This window comes from Mirounga angustirostris, unplaced genomic scaffold, assembly GCF_029215605.1.
Source record: "Mirounga angustirostris isolate CCGP_5_RB_7025 unplaced genomic scaffold, mMirAng1.0.hap1 SCAF_7, whole genome shotgun sequence".
NCBI classification, from domain to species: domain Eukaryota; kingdom Metazoa; phylum Chordata; class Mammalia; order Carnivora; family Phocidae; genus Mirounga; species Mirounga angustirostris.
This window is the reverse complement of record NW_026991715.1, coordinates 7,537,581-7,561,508: the sequence shown is the minus strand read 5'-3', so window position 1 is coordinate 7,561,508 and position 23,928 is coordinate 7,537,581. Positions and strand designations below refer to the sequence as shown.

At 41.5% G+C, this 23,928-nt stretch overlaps 1 protein-coding gene across 1 annotated transcript; it reads left to right on the top strand.

The window, feature by feature from the left end:
- The first annotated feature begins 4,646 nt into the window (after positions 1-4,646).
- Positions 4,647-5,592, top strand: LOC123853937 (olfactory receptor 1D2-like). The gene is given in 2 exon segments (XM_045888816.1): positions 4,647-4,849; positions 4,851-5,592. Coding segments are annotated over 2 exon segments (945 nt in total).
- Positions 5,593-23,928: the final 18,336 nt, after the last annotated feature.

The window sequence follows — 23,928 nt, the reverse complement described above, 5'->3', positions numbered from 1 at the left end:
TCCCTGACCGACAATATGAATGCAATCCTCTTTCTTTCCACTTTAGCCCCTGGGGTAGGTGATTTGTTTGTGATCTGCAGAACATGGACAAATTCCCTGTGGATTGCCTATAATCAGGAGCTTTGGGCATTCACTTTGGTGGGGACCATAAAATCCCTACACATCTATAGAAGGGACGGTGTTCCAACCCAGAGGATAAGAGAACAGACTGTGCTTCTCCAGACCCCAGGTATTGTCCCCACACCCCAGAGCAGTGAGATTTGAGTAGGTTGGTACCCATCAATCCATAATTATCCATGGGGTGATCACACTTGCCATCTGACCCACCTACTTCATAGGGCTGCAGAAAGGCAAGTCAGGTCATGTATAGGGAAAGTCTATGCATTTGAATCAACATAACTTTTTTTTTAAGATTTCATTTATTTATTTATTAGAGGGAGAGAGTAGAGGGAGGAGAAGAGGGAGAGAAACAAGCAGACTCCCCACTGAGTGCAGAGCCCAACACGGGCCTCTATCCCACAACTCTGAGATCATGACTTGAGCTGAAATCAAGAGTGGGATACTTAACCGACTGAGTCACCCAGGCACCCCTGAATCAACATAACTCTTTTAAATATTGTCGAATCATGGCCTGAGAATGCTATCAATTAACCGCATTGGAAACTACAAAGTGCAAAATTTAGTCACACCAGTAACTCACACCGTGGCTCTATGTCCAACCTTGCTCAAGCAACTGTGGGTCCCAGGTTCCCAAACCAGGACCTCACCTTCTGCACAATGGCATGACTGTTTGCTTCAAACAACACCCCACAGTCCCCCAAATAAGACCTTGGGATCACCCTAAATTCCTAATTTATAGACATTTTTAACCAAAGTGTTCAAAGAGAAGCAGGCTGCTCTGGGAAGGAGCAGGTGCTCACCACCGAGGGAGAGCACATGCTGGGAGCACTATCACTTCCAGAAGTGCTCCAAGCAAGTTTCTCCGGTAGGTAGGAGGCTGTATCAGCCCATTCCACCTGCCACAGCCCTGCCGCCCTTGCTCTGCTCCAGGTGGGGCAGTCATGGAATCTGCCGCCAGCCCCGGAGGAGAGAAGTGAAGGCCAGAACTGCAACCTAGGGAAGGAATTAAGATCAGCACAGGCAGCCAGGTGAGACCAGGGGAAGCTGGAATGGAGGAGAAGGTCAGACACAGACACCCCGGATGTGAGGTTAGCAGATTCACATGTGGTGTCACATGACCTTTCGTCTAACCGCTCCTCTAAGTGCAGAGAGGACCTGGCTTCCGGGTTTCCTTCTGTCAGCATTCTGCAGGATGTCTGGTACGGTCCTGAGGAGAGGGTGTAGCAGCTCGATCGGGAGCTGCCGCCCGCTGATTTCCGCGGGACATGGAAGGACTGTGCCAGGGATTTTCAGTCACCCTCTCCCTTGTCCTCACAGGCCATCCCCATTGTACAGAGGAGGAAAAGGAGAACAAGCAATTAAATCCACTTCAAGATGAAAGGTGAGCCAGAGCATCGGTGTCAGCTGTCTTGCCCAGTGAGCAGCAGAGAATTCTAGGGAATGGGACATGGGCCTGCATGGTGCAAAGTCCTACACAACCATAATGGATTTTTGATGTTTCCATTTAAGGCTCCTGAAGCAAACACTAGGCAATGTGGAATTTTAAAGAAAATATTGAAAAGGTTGTCTTTATTGTCTTACGTTTCCCAGTGTTCTCCGCCACAGACCAGGCTGCCATTTTCCCTTCTGCCTCACCATGAGTTTCCAACACATCTCAGTTCTACTCCCCGTTGGCTTTAAACATATCAATTTTTGAGTTTAGTAAGTGCTTTCTGGTTGGCAGTAGTGTTCCTAGAATATAGGGTCTGTTCCCTTCTCTGGTGGCCCCACAGGGACGAGATGAGTGCTCCACACGCACCTGACTGATGATGGCGTGAGCAGATGGATGAAAGTCTCCCCATTTCATCCATTTCTGCCATTTTGTTTTACTTCAAGTTATATGAAAGTAACTGCAGATGTCCCTTAAGAATTCAGACTTCCATGGTACAGATCAAATCCCACCATACAAAGCATGATTACAACACAAATTCCCTACAGAACATGATGGGACCCAAAGAACTACCTCGTGATCCATTCGTTGCCAGAAATTTCTATTATACAAAAATTCAGCTACATCCTTAATATTGTTCATAATGAGGCAAAAATTAGTCTTGAGAAATCATATCTAGGGGCACCTGGGTGGCTCAGTCGTTAAGCGTCTGCCTTCAGCTCAGGTCATGATCCCGGGGTCCTGGGATCGAGCCCCGCATCCGGCTCCCTGCTCAGCGGGAACCCTCTCCCACTCCCCCTGCTTGTGTTCCCTCTCTTGCTGTGTATCTCTCTGTCAAATAAGTAAATAAAATCTTTTTTAAAAAAAGAAATCATATCTAATATTAAGATTTTGGCAAAGAAATCATTCAAAGCCAATGGATAAATAAATTACTCTGACTTATCTACTACATGAAGTGTGAAGTAGAGGACCAGAAGGAATGGGACAGGGACACAGTGTAAGGTGAGGTTAAGGTCCTGAATAAATACTTCATTTGGTTTTCTGTTTAAAATTTTGTAGACACGAACAACTCTGCACCTAAAATCAAAGTAAGATTTCCATAACCGACTGAACTTCTTCTGCAAATTCTTCATCCCAGCTTTCAAAAGTCCTTCAGAATTTAGACTGCCTGGGGATAAGGCAATCTCGAGAAATGATAGCTTCTAGAAGATACTAGAGAGAGTGGCACATGGAAAGTGAGTAGACTTTTCCCAAGTGATTCCAGGGGCCAGAACAGGAGACAACCATGGTGATAAAAATCAACTAACACAGGGCAGTCTAGAGAGGAAGACCACTAGCTCTGCCACTCTGGGAGCATCACTTAGTTCTGCTGTGCAACCCTTGCCTCATGTGGAACAGGGACATTTATAAAGTGACTGCAGAGGAGGGCTCTGAGGGGTCCCAGAAGCATCTGTGTACAGCACTAAGCACAAGGAGTGCTCAGTGAGTATTAGCTGTTCGCCTTCCCCGGCTATTGTTGCTGGCCAAGAATGAGAGTCCAATGTCTCCAGGTCTGCAGATTTTTCAAGAGGCAGAATCCAGATTTTATACGAAATCCTTGATTTTTTTAAAAAAGATTTGTTTATTTATTTGAGGGAGGGGAGGGAGGGAGAAGCAGGCTCCCTGCTGAGCAGAGAGCCCAACATGGGGCTCGATCCCAGGACCCTGAGATCATGACCTGAGCTGAAGGCAGACGCTTAACCGACTGAGCCACCCAGGCGCCCTGTAATCCTTGATTTTTAAAATGTCAGCAAATAGGAAATATCTTGTAGAACATTAAGGGTCTAAACCAAGTAAATACACCAGCAGGCAGTGTCTGGGTTGTTCCTCTGGTCTACAGTAGTCACATGTCCTGGATCACATAGACCAGATTCATAATTCCTCCTCATTCATATATTCGAGGAAATTCCTGTTGGCACAGAACCTTGGGCTTGCCTATGACTCCACCCTGCCTGCCTTCCACTCAGCTCTTATAAACACCTGCAGGAGCACCTGGGTGGCTCAGTCGGTTAAGCCTCCGCCTTTGGCTCAGGTCATGATCCCAGAGTCCCTAGATTGAGTTCCGTGTTGGGCTCCCTGCTCAGTGGGGAGGTCTGCTTCTCCCTCTTGTGCACGCTCTCTCTCTCTTAAATAAATAAAGTTTAAAAAAAAAGAAAGAAACACCTGCTATTTTCTTTGCTTAAATGCATTCATTAATCACAACAAAACATTTCTCATTAGCCTGCTGTCCACATATTTTCTACGGGTCGATTTTGGTGTGCAATACGTTTGTGAAAGTTCATTCTTCTATTTGATGGCTTTGTTGAGCACTGACCATGTGCTGCGGATTGTTACGGGCACTGGGCACACGACAGGGAATGGCGTGGACACAACCCTGTTCTCAGGAGGGCATGGCCTCATGGGGAAAACCCACCATAAACTAGTTAACAAATGACGTAACCTCCCACAGAGTTACAAAGGTGACAAATCAGCCATGAGAAGGTCCGGGTGGAGAGAAATGCTGGGACAAGAAGAGCCCATGCAAAGGCCCTGTTCTGAGGCAGGAAGGGCATGCAGTCAGATAAGCAGGCAGGAACCAGGGCAGGAAGTCCTTTCTAGAGAGGACATGCTGGCTGGGTTGAGGTCAAAGATTCGGTCACACTGCCCTCAGTACGCTGTGCCAGAGGGACGGGGCGGGTCCTCTCGAGTGGGATGGGGGAGGCACAGGCTCTGGATTCAAAGTGGGTTCAAAGTCTCCTTTGCCACTTCCTACTCATGTGGTCCTGAGCAAGCTACATATATTGAGTCTCAGCTACTTCATCTGAAAAGCGGGAATCATAAGAGTACCTATTTTGCGGGGATTAAGAGAGATCGTGCATGTAAACTCCGTAGCACATAATAAGCACATAATAAGCACTTGATAAGAAGCAGCAATTACCATGGGTACAAAATTCTGGTCATGTATCCAATCACAAATGACCTTTGATCTGATTCTTCACATACAGCAAGACCAGGCTCTGCTGGGATTTTGTCCTCCCCCTTGTGTGTGTAGGCTGTCACCTCCCCGAGCCAAAGTGGGATGTCCAGGGGGAAGGAGAATGGGACAGGAGTCACCAAGTTCCTCCTGCTTGGCATCACCAGTGACCCAGAGCAGCGGCAAGTCCTCTTCTGGCTCTTCCTGTGTATGTACCTGGTCACCGTGGCCGGGAACACACTCATTATCCTCATCATCGGCTCCGATCCCCACCGGCACACACCCTTGTACTTCTTCCTTACCAATCTCTGCTGACATCTGCTTCACCACCAACCTGATCCCCAAGCTGTTGGTCAGCCACGTAGCAGGAACATGGACGATCTCTTACCCCCACTGCCTGACCCAAATGTACTTTCTCATCTCCTTTGCCAACCTGGACACCTGTTTGCTGGCGGCCATGGCACTGGACCGTTGCGTGGCCATCTGCCACCCCCTACAGTACCACACCATCATCTCCCCCCAGCTCTGTAGGGGACTGACTACACTCATGTGGACGTGCTCAGGCCTCATCGCTCTGGTCCACACATTCCTCATGAACAGACTGACGTTCTGCTCCTCTGCCCGGGAGATCGCACACTTCTACTGCGAGGCCTACCTGCTGATGAAGATTGCCTGCTCAGACACGCGGGTCAATCAGCACGTGTTCCTGGGCGCCGTGGTCCTGTTTGTGGCCCCCTGTGCGCTCATTGTGGTCTCCTACATCCGCATAGCTGCAGCTGTCCTCCAGATCCCCTACACCCCAGGAAGGTGCAAAGCATTTTCCGCGTGCATCTCCCACCTGTCTGTGGTCACCCTGTTCTATGGAACTGTCCTGAGGGTATACATACGACCCCCCAACTCCTTCTCAGCCCAGGACACAGTAGCAACCATCATGTATACAGTGGTGACCCCCATGCTAAACCCCTTCATCTACAGCCTGAGGAACCAGGACATGAAGAAGGCTGTAAGAAGACTCTTCAGCAGGGGCTCCGAATCCTCTAAGCGGTGGTGAGCGCCGGGCTGATACCTGGAGAGGCCCAGGATGTCAGGAAACGGAACACGACTCTGCCATCGCCTCAACAACACCAACTTCCGCACACTGACAGGTAATTTTCTGAGAAGAAGAGGCCTGAAATTAGAGGAATTTTTAATGTATTCTATCTCTGAGAAACCCGGGCTCCTTCCAGCTCTCTCCTCTAATGATAGGGTGGGGCTAGCAACCCCATGCTTCCAAGGTGGCTGCTGGGGCTCCATCCATCTCTTCCTGTCCCAGGCAGGCAGGAGGAAGATAGCAGGACCAAAAGACTTGCCACTTGCAAGGGCTCTCTCAGAAGCCCCAACAGCTGCTTCTGGTTCGTTTCTCAAAGGTCTCGCCCTAATAGCAAGGCAGGCTGGGAAATGTAGCTGCTATTTTTTGCTGCTGCTGCTATTGTTTTGGTTAGGCTTGGACAGGCCGCCACCTTATATGCTGAGCAGGGAGCCCAAGAGCAAGCGGTCCGTAGCTTGCTCAGGACGAATGGGTAGGAAGTGGCAAAGGAGACCTTGAACCCACTTTGAACCCAGAGCCTGTGCCTCCCCCATCCCACTCGAGAGGACCCGCCCCGTCCCTCTGGCGCCGCTTACTGAGGGCAGTTCTCTTAGAAAGGAAGGGGGGATGGATAGTGACCAGACAACAGGCAGGTGCGCAACGATACGCGAGACTTATTTTGCCACATTTTATAGATACGAAGCCACACAGTTATTTTAGGAAAATGAACCTGTGTTTTACACATTGACCCCCTCTGGGTGGGGACTGTGTGTCAGGAGAAACACCTGATGTGCTCCCACACTGCTGAGGCTATGACATCAGCAGAAGGATCCCACGGTTCTCCTGCACGTCGGGGTCCCCCTGCGGGGAGCACAGCAGTAGGGAGCGAAAGCGAAAGGAGAGTTCATGCCATTCGGTTATCGTGAAACTTTAATTTTTCCCAAGGAGATGGTTTATATTTCATCTTGAATGTTTTTTGCACTGGGGAAAATTAACATTGGAAGTGTAAAAATTTATAAAAGGAAACCTCATTTAAAATGGGGGGGGGTGCATCTGGGTGGCTCAGTCGGTTAAGCAGCTGACTCTTAATCCCAGCTCAGGTCTTGATCTCGGGATTATGAGTTCAAGCCCCAGGCTGGGCTGCACACTGGGCACAGAGCCTACTTAAAAAAAAAAAAAAAAAAAAAAAAGAGGCGTCAGGAGGCCAGCAGGGGGAGCTCTCACACCGTAAGCTCCTGGCCAACTGCAGCCCCTACTACTTTAGCTACTACTTTACCGCCCCAGGAGGAAGAAAGGTTTTCCTCCTCCCCCAGCAACAGCCCAGCCAATGAGAGACCGTCACAGCTCAGCCAATGAGAAGCCACCATACTTCCAACTCCCAGTTTAACCCAATGGACCTTGTGTTTACAACAGCCCCTCCCAACGCCCCCTTTTCTCTATAAAAGAGCGTTCCTCTCTTTTGCTCCCCAGACTTGCCTGTGGTTTTGCAGAAGCTTGCTTGTCGGAGATTGCAGTTCTCTACTCTGTCAAACCCGTTTTTGCTGGGAAAATAGCCAGCAGTTTTATTTTTTGAAGTTAACAGGAGAAAGTTCATATTGTTCAGACTTTGCACAATATTTTATTGATGTAGGTGTGTGTGGTAAAATAAAGCATGGATTATTTTAAATAAATCAGACAATAAAGCTTTAGAATCCAGTATCAACAGATGGGTTTTTTTTTTTAAGATTTTTAAGATTTTATTTATTTATTTATTAAAGAGAGAGACATTGAGAGAGAGAGAGACAGTGTGTCTCACGGAGAGGGACAAGCAGACTCGGTGCTGACTGAGCAGGGAGCCCGATGCGGGACTCGATCCCGGGACTCCAGGATCAGGATCATGACCTGAGCCGAAGGCAGACACTTAACGACTGAGCCACCCAGGTGCCCCTTGAATCCAGAATATTTTTTTTAAAGATTTTATTTATTTATTTGAGAGAGAGAGAGCACAAGAGGGGGGAGCGGGAGAGGGAGAAGCAGGCTCCCTGCTGAGCAAGGAGCCCGATGCGGGACTTGATCCCGGGACTCTAGGATCATGACTTGAACCAAAGGCAGTTGCTCAACCAACTGAGCCACCCAGGCGCCCCATGCATGAGGCTTCTTTACAGAAAGATTAATAGAATAAAAGCCTACCACAGAAGTGAAAAGTTGAATGACAAGAAGAACATGTTCAAGTTCCATGACAGGTTATCACACCTACACATGCACACACGCACGCACATACACACACATAAAATAAAAATGGCAGAGGACAGCAACAGTAATAAAAAAAATACGGTCTTCTTCCATAGTCTTGGCCTCTGTGGAGAGGGCTGATCCATACTAATCTTACCAAAAAGGGCCACACCTAGTGCTCTCGCCCAAACAGGCTTTCTCGTTTGTTTCATTACGGATGGGCCAAGAGTCTTCCAAACCTTCAAATTCCCTTCCTTTTTGCTTAACAAGGACATCTTTACATGATACAACTATCCTGCTTACAAGGCAAAATACACTAATCCCTTCCCCAGAAAATGAGGTAGTGTTTTCTCTTGATATCCCACAGTTTAAATACTATGATTTAAAATTAATAAATAATGACAAAGTCAATACATCTTATGTTACATGATAAGAGAATAAGGTAATTAAGAGAACACAGATATTTCCTTAATATATGTGTATATATACAAACCTATTTGTAACAAAATAAGAAGGAAATACTCATGATGAGTATAGAAGTTCTGCTTACTAGAAAGATTTCCTTTCACCACTATCCTTCAGGGACGTCCCAGAGAGAGGCTGTAGTCTGCAGCCATCCACTTACAGGTGGTGGTAGCCAATTGCACAGAATCATCTGTAAAGTGGGCCAGAATGTGAAAATTTACTCATGTAGGGAAGATGTTAGGGTTCGAAGCCAATGGCCAAGAAAGAATTCCTGAGATGTCTTTGGTGGGACAGGACCTGTGGGCAGAAGGAGCTGCACTGGGGTCATGAGGGGTGGGCTATTATATACATTCAAGTAGGGAGGGGGTTAGAGATAAAGTCCCTCTAAGGAACTTTGGAAGCAAGGTTTCCAGGACCTTGAGGGGGCTAGCTGTTGTTGGGAAAAGGCCATTTATCACCATCTAATAAAACCTTAGTCATGAGACCCTTTAGATATGTATTGATGGGCCATATGCTTGGGGGATGATTGCCAACACAGATTATTGCCAACATGTATCTTGGGGGTTTAGAGATAAAGGAAATTTCTAAAGGAATTTTTAAATGTTAAAGTAGACTCACAGGGTGCTGGGGGTTGGGCTCAGATCGCCTTTTGCCCTTAGCAAAGTATTAACATCGAGGCAGTTGAGTCCCTAGAGGAAATGTCACTCTGCCTGTTTCAAGGACTTGTCAATGGGCTGTAGATAGTAAGGAAATTTAATAATTTCTCTTCTGCTTTTGTTGCCCACATCATTTACTATATTACAAAGATGACAATTTAATTAGCAGAAGGAAGAAGAGATTATTTAACAGAGATTCTTATCAAAATTGGCAATCAAAATCTAAGTAAAAAGTGTTTATTTTTATCTCATAACAAAATTCTGGATGGACTGAAAACTGCAGAGTAAGAAATAAAACCAAAGAAGTCCTTAGAACACAATATAAGTGAAGATCTTCAGGGAAGGCCATTTTAAGCATGTCACCAAATCTGAAAGCATGAAAGAAAGAATTTGATCTAATGACATAAACAGTTAAAAATGAAATGTTTAGGGCGCCTGGGTGGCTCAGTTGGTTGAGCGACTGCCTTCGGCTCAGGTCATGATCCTGGAGTCCCTGGATCAAGTCCCGCATCGGGCTCCCTGCTTGGCAGGGAGCCTGCTTCTCCCTCTAACCCTCCCCCCTCTCATGGTGCTCTCTTAAATAAATAAATCTTTAAAAAAAAAAAAAAAGAAATGTTTACAAAATGTTACAAACTGAAACTCTGTGCCCATCAAAAGATAATCCTGGAGCTCCTGGAGGGCTCAGATGGACTCTTGATTTCAGCTCAGGTCATGATCTCAGGGTCGTGAGATTGAGCCCTGCATCTGCTTGTCCTTCTCCCTCTGCTCCTCCCCCCATTTGCTCTCTCTCTCTCTTTAAAATAAATTTTTTTTAAAAAAGCTCTAAAAATAATAATTCCATTGCCCCCTTAGCCCAGCCCCTAGTAACCACAATTCTACTTTGTCTCTATGCATTTGATTATTCTAGGAACCTCATATAAGGGGGAATGATACCATATTTGTCCTTTTGTGTCTGACTTATTTCACAAAGCATGACATCTTTGGGTTCATCCACATTATGGCATGTATCAAAATTCCATTGTTTTCAAGGCAGAATCATATCCCATTGTACGTATATTCCACATCTTGTTTATCCATTCATCTGTCTTCAGACGTCTGAATTGTCTCCACCTTTTGGCTATTGTGAATAATGCTGCTCTGAACTCCGGTATCGTTTCTAGTCCCTACTTTCAATTCTTTGGGGTACATTCCAAGAAGTGGAATTGCTGGACCATCCAATAATTCTGCTTAATGTTTTGAGGAACCCCCAAACTTTCCCACAGTGGCTGCACCATTTTACCTTCCCACCAGCAGTGCACACAGGCTCCAGTTTCTCCCCAAACTCGCTAACTCTTGTGTCTCTGCCACTGGATTTTGTCAGCAGCCAGTGGCGGGACCTGGCCTGTTTGGGAGTCCGGGAGCCAGGTACTCTTGCACTCCTGCACTCTGGTTACGGTAGTATCTCACTGTGGTTTTGGGTTTTTTGGGGTTTTTCGTTTGTTTTTGCCCAAAAGAATTTCATATATTTTTCCTTTTAAGATTAAATGATGAATACAGCTTACAACATCTGACCAAGTTCAGACTATAGAAGGAGGTAGTTCTAGTCATCCTTAAGTGCGGATGGGAACACTTAATGGGGATGACAATAATCCCTAGAAACTGGCTTGGCATCAAGCTAAAACTGATGCCAAATTAATTGATGTGTATATTCAATATTCATTCAACGAATGTTAACTGAGCACTGACTATGTGCCAGGCACTGTGCTGGACACTGAACCTACTTTTTTTTTTCCTTCTCTGATAATTTTATTTATTGCCCAAAATTCTCAACAATGAATTTAAAATGGAAAGCACTGATGACTAAGAGGTGACTGCAAAAAGAATCAGACTTTTTTTTTCTTTCTGGAGTAGAATTCAGTGATTCATCACTTACGTACAACACCCAGTGCTCATCTCACTGTAGGGTTTTTTTTTAAGATTTTATTTATTTATTTGACAGAGAGACAGCGAGAGAGGGAACACAAGCAGGGGGAGTGGGAGAGGGAGAAGCAGGCTTCCTACGGAACAGGGAGCCTGACGTGGGGTTTGATTCTAGGACCTGGGATCATGACCTGAGCCAAAGGCAGATGCTTAATGACTGAGCCACCCAGGCGCCCCCTCACTGTAGTTTTGATTCAAATTTCCCTAATAATTGGTGGTGTTGATCATCTTTTCATGTGCTCATTAGCCATTTGTACACCTTCTCCAGAGAAGTCCTCTGCAATCTCTGAAGTGGGATGTTTGTTTGTTGTTGTTGGGTTGTGGAGTTTTTATATATTCTGGATATTAAATCCCTTATCAGATATGTCATTTTAAATATCTTCTCCCATTCTGTGGGTGGTCTTTTTGTTCTCTTGACAGTATCCTTGGAAGCACAAAAGTTTAATTTTGAATAAGTCCAATTTATTTTTTTCCCTTCCCTGCCTGTGCTTTGGTATCATATCCAGGAAATCACTGCCAAATCCAATGTTGTGAAGTTTTCCTCTATAGTTCACTCTAATAGCTGTATAATTTTAGCTCTTCTGTTTAGGTCTTTGATCCATTTGAGTTAACTTTATATGTGGTGTGAGGTAAGGGTCCCACCTCATTCTTCTGCATGTGGATATCTAGTGTGTCAGCCCACCTTCCGAGGAAAATACTGTCTTTTCTCCATTGATCTTCACACTGCTGCAGAAAATCATTTGACCATATATGTGAGGTTTATGTCTGGACTCTATTTCACTGTACAATACCACTGTCTTTATGCCACTAAAACACTGCTTTGATTACTGTAGCTTTGCAGTAAGTTTTTCAATCAGGAAGTATGAGCCTGCCAAGAGTGTTCTTTTTGAAGACATTTTGGCTATTTGAGGTCCCTTGATATGAATTTTAGGATAGACTCTTCTATTTCAGGAAAAAAAAAAGCAGCCATTGGATGTTGATTGAATTGCACTGAATCTGTGGATCACTTGGGTACTATTGATATCTTAACTATATTAAGTCTTCTGTCCACACACAAGATGCCTTTACATTTATTTATATCTTGTCTAGTTACCTTCACCAATGTTTTATATTTTCCCATGTACAAGTCTTCCACCTCCCTGGGTAAGTTTGTTTCTAAGTATTTTATTTTTTCAATGATACTGTAAGTTGAGTTTTTTATTTTGTTTTTGGATTGTCCATTGTTAGTAAATAGAAACTCAATTGATCTTTATATGTTGATTTTTTATCCTGCAACATTGCTGAATTTTTATTAGTTCTAATAGCTTTGGTGGAATCCTCAGGGCTTTCTATATAGAAGATTGTCTCATCCATGAACAAAGAAAATTTTACTTCTTCCTTTCCAATTTGGATGTTATTTCTTTTTCTTGCTTAATTGCTCTGGCTAGGACTTCCAGTACTATATTGAATAAAAGTGGCAAAAAATGGGCATCTTTGTCTTGTTCCTGATCATAGGAGAAAAGCTTTCAGTTTTTCACCATTGAGCATGATATTATTTGTGTTTTTTTCACAGATGTCATTTCATTAATCACATTTTCTTCTATTCCTACTTTGTTCACTCTTTTCTTCCCTATCATGAAAGGGTGTTGAATTTTGTCAAATGCATTTTCTTTATCAACTGTGATAGTCATGTGGCTTATTACATTGGTTGATTTTCATATGATGAACCATCCTGAAATTAATACTGCTTGGCTATGGTTTCTAATCCTTTCAATATGCTGCTGAATTTGGTCTATTATTTTATTGAGGTTTTGCACCTATTCTCATAAGGAATATTGGTCTGTAGTTTTCTTATACTGTTTTTGGTTTTGCTATCAGAGCAGTGCTAGTCTTACAAAATGAGCTTGGAAGTACTCCATCCTTTTCATTCTTTAAAAGGCTTTGAGAAGGATTGGTGTTAATTCTTTTTTTTTTTTTTTAAAGGTTTTATTTATTTATTTGAGAGAGAGAATGAGAGCACAAGGGGGGGAGCAGGAGAGGGAGAAGCAGACTCCCCGCTGAGCAGGGGAGCCCGATGCGGGACTCGATCCTAGGACTCCAGGATCATGACCTGAGCTGAAGGCAGTCGCTTAACCAACTGAGCCACCCAGGCGCCTGGTGTTAATTCTTTTTAATTGTTGGTTATATTCACTGGTGAGGCCATTTGGTCCAGGGTTTTTCTTTGTTAGAAAGTTTTGGTTACTAATTTAATCTCCTTATTACAAGTCTGTTAAGATTGATTCTTTTATGATTCAGTCTTGGTAGGTGTTATCTTGCTAGGGATTAGTCATGTTCATTAGGTTATCTAATTTATTGGTGAACAATTATTTACAGTCTTGTATTATAATCCTTATTAGTAAAATCAGTAGTAATGTCCCCCTTTTTTAACTTTTTTCCCCCATTTTCATTTCTGATTTTAGTATTTGAGTCTCCTTTCTTTCTTTCTTTGTCAATCTAACTAAAGATTGTTCACTTGTATTGCTCTTTTCAAAGAATAAATTTTTGACTACAATGATTTTCTCTACTGTTTGTTTATTCTCTATTTTATTTATGTCCAATCTCATCTTCATTATTGATTTTCTTCTGCTAGCTTTAGGTTTAAATTGTTCTGCTTTCCTGGGGCGCCTGGGTGGCTCAGTTGGTTAAGCGACTGCCTTTGGCTCAGGTCATGATCCTGGAGTCCCGGGATCGAGTCCCGCATCGGGCTCCCTGCTTGGCAGGGAGTCTGCTTCGTCCTCTGACCCTATCCCCTCTCATGTGCTGTCTCTCTCATTCTCTCTGTCTCAAATAAATAAATAAAATCTTTAAAAAAATAAAATAAAAAAAATAAATTGTTCTGCTTTCCTTAAAGTAGAAGGTTGTTGTTTTAAGATCTTTCTTTTTCCATTTTCTTCTTCTTTTTCATTTTTATTTTTTAAATTTTTAAATTTTTAAATTTTTTTAGAGAGCAAGCTCGCAAGTGGGAGTGGGGGATGCGGGGAGTGGAATAGAGAGAATCTTAAGCAGGATCCATACCCAGCACAAAGCCTCATGCAGGGCTTGATCTCACAACCCTGAGATCATGACCTGAGCCCAAATCAATTCGGACACAACTGACTGAGCCACCCAGGTGCTCCTTTTTCTTCTTTTTTAAGGTAAGCAGTTATAGCTATCAATTTCCCTGTTAGAACAGCATTTCCTGTAGAGCAGATGTAGTTATAATAAACTCCCCTGGCTTTTGTTTATCTGGGATTATCTCTCCCTCATTTTTGAAAGACTATTTTGCTGCACATAAAAATCTCAGTTGACAGGTTTTTTCTTTCAGCACTTTAAATATCTTCTGAACTCCAAAATTTCTACTGAGGAATTATTTGATAATCCTATCACAAATCTCTTGTATTTGATGAATCACCCCTTCTTTCTTGCTGCCTTTCAAAATTCTCTCTTTATCCTTGGCTTTCAATAGATTAATTATAGTGTGTCTCAATTCAGATCTTCTGTGAGTCTGTCCTACATGGAGTTTGCTGAGTTCCATGGATTTGCAAATTCGTGTCTTTTTTTTCTTTTAAAGATTTATTTATTTGAGAGAGTGCGCGCATGCACACATGTGGGGTAGGGGGCAGAGGGAGAGGGGGAGAGAGTCTTAAGCAGACTGTGCTGAGCACAGAGCCCCATGTGGGTCTCAATCTCATGACCCCGAGATCATGACCTGAACCAAAACCAAAAGTTGGATGCTTAACTAACTGTGCCACCCAGGCGCCCCTTCCTTATGATTTTCTTTCTTTCTTTTTTTTAAATTTTTGATGTAGTGTTCCATGATTCATTGTTTGTGTATAACACCCAATGCTCCATGCAGAACGTGCCCTCCTTAATACCCATCACCGGGCTAACCCATCCTCCCACTCCCCTCCCCTCTAGAACCCTCAGTTTGTTTTTCAGAGTCCATCGTCTCATGGTTCATCTCCCCCTCCGATTTCCTGCCCTTCATTCTTCCCCTCCTACTATCTTCTTCTTCTTTTTTTTTCTTAACATATATTGCATTATTTGTTTCAGAGGTACAGATCTGTGATTCAACAGTCTTGCACAATTCACAGCACTCACCATAGCACATACCCTTCCCACTGTCTATCATCCAGCCACCCCATCCCTCCCACCCCACCCCCCACTCCAGCAACCCTCAGTTTGTTTCCTGAGATTAAGAATTCCTCATATCAGTGAGGTCATATGATACATGTCTTTCTCTGATTGACTTATTTCGCTCAGCATAACACCCTCCAGTTCCATCCATGTCGTTGCAAATGGCAAGACCTCATTCCTTTTGATGGCTGCATAATATTCCATTGTATATATATACCACATTTTCTTTATCCATTCATCTGTCCATGGACATCTTGGCTCTTTCCACAGTTTGGCTATTGTGGACATTGCTGCTATAAACATCAGGGTGCACGTACCCCTTCAGATCCCTACATTTGTATCTTTGGGGTAAATACCCAGTAGTGCAATTGCTGGATCGTATGGTAGCTCTAGCAAATTCGTGTCTTAAACTAAATTTGGGGAGTTTTCAGCCATTATTTCTTCAAATAATCTGCCTCTTTCTCTCTTTTCCTTCTGAGACTCCCATAATGAATATATTGACTCACTTCCTAGTAATCTCAAATGTTCTATCTTCACATTTGCCAATTCTTTCTTCTGCTTGCTGAAATCTGGAGTTGAATGCCTCTACAGCATGTTAAATTCAGTTACTTTCTTTTTAAGGTCCAGAATTTGTTTGGTTCCTTTTTATAATTGCTATCTTTTTGTTGATATTATCATTTTTTTCCTAGATCATTTTCCTTATTTCCTTTAGTTCTTTGTCCATATTTTCCTTTAGCTCTTTGAGCATATTTAAGACAATTTTCTAAAAAGTTTTTGCCTGTCTGATGTCTGTGTTTCTCCAAGAACAGTTTCTGCAGCCTTAATCTGGTCAAGTTGTTATACCAAAATACCATAGACTGGATGGCTTAAATAACAAACATGTATTTCTCAAGGTTGGGAAGTCCAAGTTCAATGTTCCAGCAGATTCAGTTACTGGTGAGGGCTCTCTCTGTGGCTTGCAGATACTACCTTCTTGCTATGTCCTCATATGATGGAGAGAAAGCTCTGATCTCTCTTCCTCTTCTTGTAAGGATACCAGTCCCATCTTGGGAGTCCCACTTTCATGGCCTCATCCAAACTTAATTATTGCCCAAAGGCCTACCTCCAACACCTTTATATTGGGGATTTGAATTCATATATGAATGGGGGGGGGACACATTCAGTCTCATAACACTGCCAATTCATTTTCTTCCTTGAATGGGCCACATTTTCTTGTTTCTTTATAGGTCTTGTGATTTTGTTGTTGTTGCTATTGAAAATTGGGCACTTGAAAAAAGTCCCATGGACATAGTTTCTGGATCTACATGCAAAGAGCATGGAAGTTGCCATTCCATCCTAACAACAAGTACAAAGCTGAACAGACAGAAAAATCCACAATTCTTCTAGGATCTGCAAGACAGGTGAGCACACAGGGCAAGCCATTACCCCCAAGACTGGAGAAACCAACAGGCGATTATAGAAAATAACTTATTGGAGCAGAGACTTGACAGAGTAATTGGCAATTACTGCAGGTGTGAACTCTGAGAGTTAAAAACTCCAGGGGACCTTGTTATAAGAGGGGTGCCAAAATTTTGTGAGATTTATTTTCAGGAGCTCAATGAGGTTTCCTCCATAAATACTGGAGGAAAATCTCCTCATGTTTCCAGGAAGGAGAGAGGAAAAGGAGCCATCTTGAAATACAAGATAGCATTCTGTTCTTAACAAGGCCTGCCCTCAGAAGAAACTAGTTAACCAGAGCCTAAACTGCTAGAGTATTATCAAAGCCTAACCATTCTGGGAGAAGAGGAATAGCCAACTCTATTCAGCCTTACCCTTCCACATGGGAGAAGAAATACCCAATATAGCACACCCTCACCACCCAACCCACTGATGAACTTAGAAAAAAAAAGATTTTAAAACACTAATAAAGTTCAGTCAGGAGGCACAGGCTTACTAAAAGATGGACACCTCATCATAGAACTATAGAAAACTTTCCTGCCACTCACACCTCACCACCACATTACTAAAGGCCTATTTACAGCAATTGATTTTGCTCAGTTCATCATCTCCAGCTATCAAGAAAAAAATACGATGCATGCCAAAAGGCAGAAAACACAATTTGAAGAGACAGAGCAAGCATCAGAACCAGATGTGGCAGGGAATTTGGAATTTTAAGACTGGGAATTTAAAACGACTATGATTAATATGCTAAGGGTGCTAATGGATAAAGTAGACAGCATGAAAGAATGGATGAGCAACGTAAGGAGAGAGACAGAAATCCCAAGAAAGAACAACAAAAAAAAAATGCTAGAGATCAAAAACACTGTAACAGATATGAAGGGTGTTCTTGATGGACTTACTAGTAGACTGAACATGGCTGAGAAAAGAATCTCTGAACTTGAAGATATCTAAATAGAGACCTCCAAAACTGAAAAGCAAAGAAAAAAGACTGAAAAAACAATACCCAGGGACTGTGGGACAACTACATAAGGTGTAATATACAGGTAATGGGAGTACCAGAAGGAGAAGAAAGGAACAGAAGATCTGAAACAATAATAACTGAGAATCTTCCCAAATTAATGTCAGACACCAGATCACAGATCCCAGAAGTTCAGAGATCACCAAACAGGATGAATTCTAAAAATGCTAAAATACTACACCTATGCATATCATTTTTAAATTACAGAAAATCAAAGCTAAGAAAATACTCTGAGAGAAGCCAGAGGGAAAGATACCTACCTATAAAGGAACAAAGATAAGAAGGCCACTACTATACCACCATTTATGAGGCCACCATACATCCAACATCTCTTCAGAAACCATGCAAGCAAGAAGAGAGTGGAGTGAAATATTTAATGTGTTGGGGGAAAAAAACACCACCAACCTAGAATTCTGTACCCTGCAAAATTATCCTTGAAAAGTGAAGGAGAAATGAAGATTTTATCAGACAAACAACAAATAAGGGAGTTTGTTGATAGTATACCTGCCTTGCAAGAAATGTTAAAAGAACTTCTTTAGAGAGAAGGAAAATAATATAGGTCGGAAACTCAGATCTTCATAAAGAAAGGAAGAGCATCAAAGGATTAGGTGAAGGTAAAATTAAAACTTTTATCTTTCTTATTTTTTTTTTTAAGATTTTATTTATTTGACAGAGAGAGAGACAGCCAGAGAGAGAACACAAGCAGGGGGAGTGGGAGAGGGAGAAGCAGGCTTCCCGCAGAGCAGGGAGCCCAGTGCGGGGCTCAATCCCAGGACCATGGGATCATGACCTGAGCCGAAGGCAGATGCTTAACCATCTGAGCCACCCAGGTGCCCCTATCTTTCTTATTTTTAACTGGTCTAAGAGATCACAGTTTGTTCAAAATAATAACAACAATGTGTTTGATTATATATGCTTATGTCTACCTCATAAATATATATACACTATACATATATATATGCTTATGTAAAAGTGAAATGAAAAACAGCAATGATACATGGCACAAGAGGGCAGGATTAGGATTGTTTTGCTATTATAAGGTACTCACAAAACCCATGAAGTGGTATAGTGTTACTTGAAAGTGGGCTTATATTAGTTGTAAATGTATTGCAAACTCTAGGGCAACCACTGAAGAAAGTAACAAAAAGAAATGTATGTGTTATGAAAGGAAAGTAAAAGGAATCATATGAAATGCTCAATTAAAACCTCAAAGGCAGGGTGCCTGGGTGGCTCAGTTGGTTAAGCAACTGCCTTCGGCTCAGGTCATGATCCTGGAGTCCCGGGATCGAGTCCCACATCGGGCTCCCTGCTCAGCAGGGAGTCTGCTTCTCCCTCTGACCCTCCTCCTTCTCCTGCTCTCTGTCTCTCATTCTCTCTCTCAAATAAATAAATAAAATCTTAAAAAAAAAATAAAACCTCAAAGGCAAAAAGAGAATGGAAAACAAATATAGGAACAAAGAACAAGGACAACAAATAGAAAACAGTAACAAACATGGTAATATTAATTCAACTATATCAATAATCACTTTGAATATCAGTGGTTTAAATGCACCAGTTGAAAGGCAGATTGTCAGATGGATCAAAAAATATGATTCAACTATAAGTTGTCTACAAGATACCCATTTTAAATATAAAGACATATATAGAATAAAAATAAATGGAGAAAATAGACTATGCTAACATGAATCAAAGAAAGTTGGGATAACTGTATTAATTTCAGAAAGAACAACTGTTAAAGCAAGGAAAGTTATCAGGGATAAAGAAGCAAATTACATAATGATAAAGGGGTCAGTTCTCCAGGAAGACATAACAATTTTTAATGTGTACATGTCTAAAAATGAATCATCAAATTGCACAAGGCAAAAACCAACAGAACTGTAAGGAGAAATAGAAGAATCAACTATTATGAAATAGAAGAATCAACTATTATAACTGGAAACTTCAACACCCCTCTATCAGGAATTGATAGATCCAACAGATAGAAAGCCAGTAAGGATGTAATTGAACTCAATAACACCATCAATCAAGTAGATATGATGGACATCTATAGAATATTCCATCCAACAACAAATACACATTCTTCTCAAGCTCATATGGAATATTTATCAAGATAGACCACATTCTGGGCCATAAAACACATCTTAACAAATTTAAAATAATACCAGTCAAACAATAGTTGCTCTTCCAAGACTCACAATGGAATTAAACTGGAAATCAATTACAGAAAGATAGCTAGAAAATCTCAAAATTCTTGGAGATTAAACGATAAACTTCTAAATATCACAAAGGTCAAAGAAACCTCAAGAGAAATTTTTAAATATTTTGAACTAAATGAAAATGAAAACACAACTTATCAAAATTTGTTGAGGGTATTGAAAGCGGTGCTTAAAGCGAAATTATAGCACTGAATACATACATAAGAAGAGAAGAAAGATCTAAATTACTAATCCAAGCTTTCACTTTAGCAAACTAGAAAACGAAGAGCAAATTAAGTCCAAATTAAGCAGAAGAAAAGAATAAAAATTAGAGTAGAATGAAGTTGAAAACAGGAAATCAATAGCAAAAATCGACAACACCAATACCTGGTTCTTTGAAAAGATCAACAATATCAAAAAGCCTCCAGCCAGGCTAATTAATCAAAAAAGATTGGACATGGATTTCTAACATGGGATATGAAAGAGGGGACATCACTACAAAACTTTCATTTATACAATAAAGTTATAATAAAGGAAGATTTATAAACAACTCTATGCAAACTAGATTGATAACCTAGATGAAATCAACCAATTCCTTGAAAGTTACAATCAACTAAAACTCATGCAAGAAGAAACAATCTGAATAAGTCTGCATTTATTAAAGATACTGATCAATAATTAAGAAGCTTCTAGAATGGAAAGGACCAGGACCAGATGGGTTCTACCACACACTGAAGGAAGAAATTATACCAATTCACTATAATCTCTGTCAGAATATAGAAGCAGAGGGTATACTTCCAAATTCGTTTTATGAAGCCACAATTACCACAATACCAAAATCCCACAAAGAAAACAGAAGAAAACAAACTACAAACCAATATTTCTCATGAAGATAAATCTAAAGTCCTCAACAAAATATAGCAAATCAAATCTAACAAGTATGAAAAGAATTATACACCATGACCAAGTGGGATATATCCCAGATATGCAAGGCTAGTTGAACATCTGAAAATCAGTTAATGTAACCATCATATCAACAATCTAAAGAAAAATCACATGGGCATATCAATAGATGCAGGAAATGCATTTGACAAAATCCAATACCCATAAATGATAAAAACTATCACCAAACTAGTAATAGAAGAAGACGTCCTCATTTTAATAAATTCCCTATAATTCACATAATGGTGAGAAACTCAAAGCTTTCCCAGGATCAAGACCAAGATGTCTCTTCTCACTACTAATTTTCAATATTGTATTGGAAGTGATAGTTAATAAAAAAAGACAAGAAAAGGAAATAAAAGGCATACAGATTGGGAAGGAGTAAAACTGTCTTTGTTCACAGATGAATGTTGATTCACAACCTCAGGATTTCCCCAGGTGAAGTCTGAAACCCCTTACATGAAGGGCAAGGGGAGACAGAAGAAAGCAGACCACTCCAGATTGGTAGGTGGCAGTTTTAAGAAGCAAGGTAACTTATATAGTAGACGTGTCTTGGGCAGCCATAAGACTAGCAGATCTCTGTACCCACCTGCTGGAATCCTAAAAGTTTACATACGGCCTTAACATATCAAGTCCATTACTCTCTCAAGGCTAGGTACTAGAAATGGCTGCTAGTATGGAAATAGCAGGCAGAATGTACATTCCAAGGGCAGGGGAAGGGGTAAGGAGCCTCCTATTGCCCGGGTCCATCTCATGAGTCAAACATTGGCCATGTCCTCTCGATGACCTCCTCCTGCAATGACATGATAATCTATATAGAAACCCCAAAAGAGGGGCGCCTGGGTGGCTCAGTTGGTTAAGCGACTGCCTTCGGCTCAGGTCATGATCCTGGAGTCCCTGGATCGAGTCCCGCATCGAGTCCCGCATCGGGCTCCCTGCTCGGCAGGGAGTCTGCTTCTCCCTCTGATCCTCCCCCCTCTCATATGCTCTCTCTCTCTCATTCTCTCTCTCATAAATAAATAAAATCTTTAAAAAAAAAAAAAAGAAACCCCAAAAGAACTGACCAAGAAATTCCTAGAACTAATAAGCAATTGCAGCAAGGTTAAAGGATACATGGCTAATACACAAAACTCTATCAATTCTCTCTATACCAGCAATCAACAAGTGGTATTTGAGATTAAAAACACAGTATCATTTACGTTAACACCCCCCAAAGTGAAATATTTAGCTATAAATCTAATAAAATATGTACAAGATCTATATGAAGAAAACTATAAAACTCTGAACAAAATGAACAAAATCAAGGGAGAACTAAATAAATGGAGAAATATTCCATGTTTGTGGGGAGGGAGACTCAATATTGTCAAAATGTCAGCTCTTCCCAAATTAGTCTATAGATTCAATAAAATACCAATCAAATTATTTTGTGGGTACTGACAAACGGATTCTAAAGTTTATATGGAGAAGTGAAAGACCCAGAATAGTCAACAAAATAATGAAGATGAACCAAGTTGGAGCAATGATGCTACCTAATTTCAAGACTTACTATAAAACTACAATGATCAAGATAATATGGTGTTGGTAAAAGAACAGACAAATAGATCAGTGGAACAGAAAAGAGATCCCAGAAATAGACCCACATAAATATAGCCAACTGATCTTTAACATGGAGGGAGGGCAAGACAATGGAGCGATGATAGTCTCTTCAGCAAATGGTGCTGGAATATTTGGGCATCCACATGCAAAATGATAAGTCTAGGCACAGCCTTTACACCCTTCACAAAAATCAACTCAAACTGGATTTCACAGAGTTAAGTGTAAAACACACAATGAGAAAACTTTAAAAGATAACATAGGAGAAGGGTGCCTGGCTGGCTCAGTTGGTGGAGCATGTGACTCTTGATCTCAGGGTTGTGAGTTCAGGCCCCATATTGGGAGTAGAGATTACTAAAAAAATAAAATAAAATAAAATCTTTTAACAAATAAATAGATAACATAGGAGAAAAGTAGATGACCTTGGGTACTGTGATGAGTTTTTAGATACAATATCAAAACCATGATTGATGAAAGAAATAATTGACAAGCTGGACTTGATTAAAATTTAAAACTTCTGCTCTGTGACACACACTGTCAAGAGAATAAGACAAGCCACAGACTGGAACAAAATATTTGCAAAAGAATATATCTGAAAATATAAAGTACCCAAAATAGTCGAAGAACTCTGAAAGCCCAATAGTAAGAAATAAAAGAACGGGATGAAAAACTGGGCCAAAGATCTTAATAGACACCTCACTAAGGAAGATCTGCAGATGGCAAAAAAGCACATGCAAAGATCCTTCGCATTATATGTCGTCAAAGAAATACGCAAATTAAAACAACAGTGAGATGCTCTGCATGCCTATTAGAATGTCCAAAATCCAGAACGCTGACAGCAGTAAATGCTGGTTCTGAGCTATAGTTCTTTACTAATTAGGGGGCTTGCTTTCAGCCTAGGGGTCAGACAGAGGTGAAAACTTAAGATCTCTTTGTTCTTTTCTGAACATGCATCTTGGTTGGGCCTCATGTTGCTTTTTCAGCTGCTTTTAAATGTCCTGATTTCTCCATGAGTCTTACCCCAAGCCTCTCCTGGGGGCCTCAGATGATCTCTTTATCCTTCCTTTCTTGCCCCAGGTATCAGTGGGACTGTAGTCTACCTCCAATTTTCATGAGCAATGCTTGCTGCTTCTCCCTACCTGAGATCTGAGTGAGGCAAGACAGAGCCCAGTACTTCTGGCAGCCCCCCAACCAGGCTAGAACTTTACAAATAAAGGCTGCTCTGTTCTTTTCCTGATGGAGAGACGTAATCGGGAACTCCACTGCCTCCTCTCCAGACAAGACATGCTCTGGGGAAAGGGATGCCACAAAACTTCCCACAATTTCAAGTGCGGTTTTTACTTTGAGTGTTTGGTTGCTGTAGATCTTTTTATTGTTTCCCAGAGCTTTTCTAAGCTTATTTTGGCTAGTTTCTAGAAGGCTTTTTGTTGTTGTTATTTTGTTTTATTTTGTTCTGTTTTGTTGATGCTTCCAAAGAGGATTGAGGGCTTGGAGTTTTTACTCTGTCATTTTGCTGCCCTCCTTCTACTTTGCCTGGAAATCACAGACCACTCAATATGGTGATCATAGAAAAGGAAATTATTTTTTAAAAAAGAAGCAAAATTGTCATTAATGTGTTATATATATATATATTTAAAGATTTTATTTATTTATTTGAGAGAGAGACAGAGATAGCAACAGAGAGAGCCAGAGAACATGAGGGGGGAAG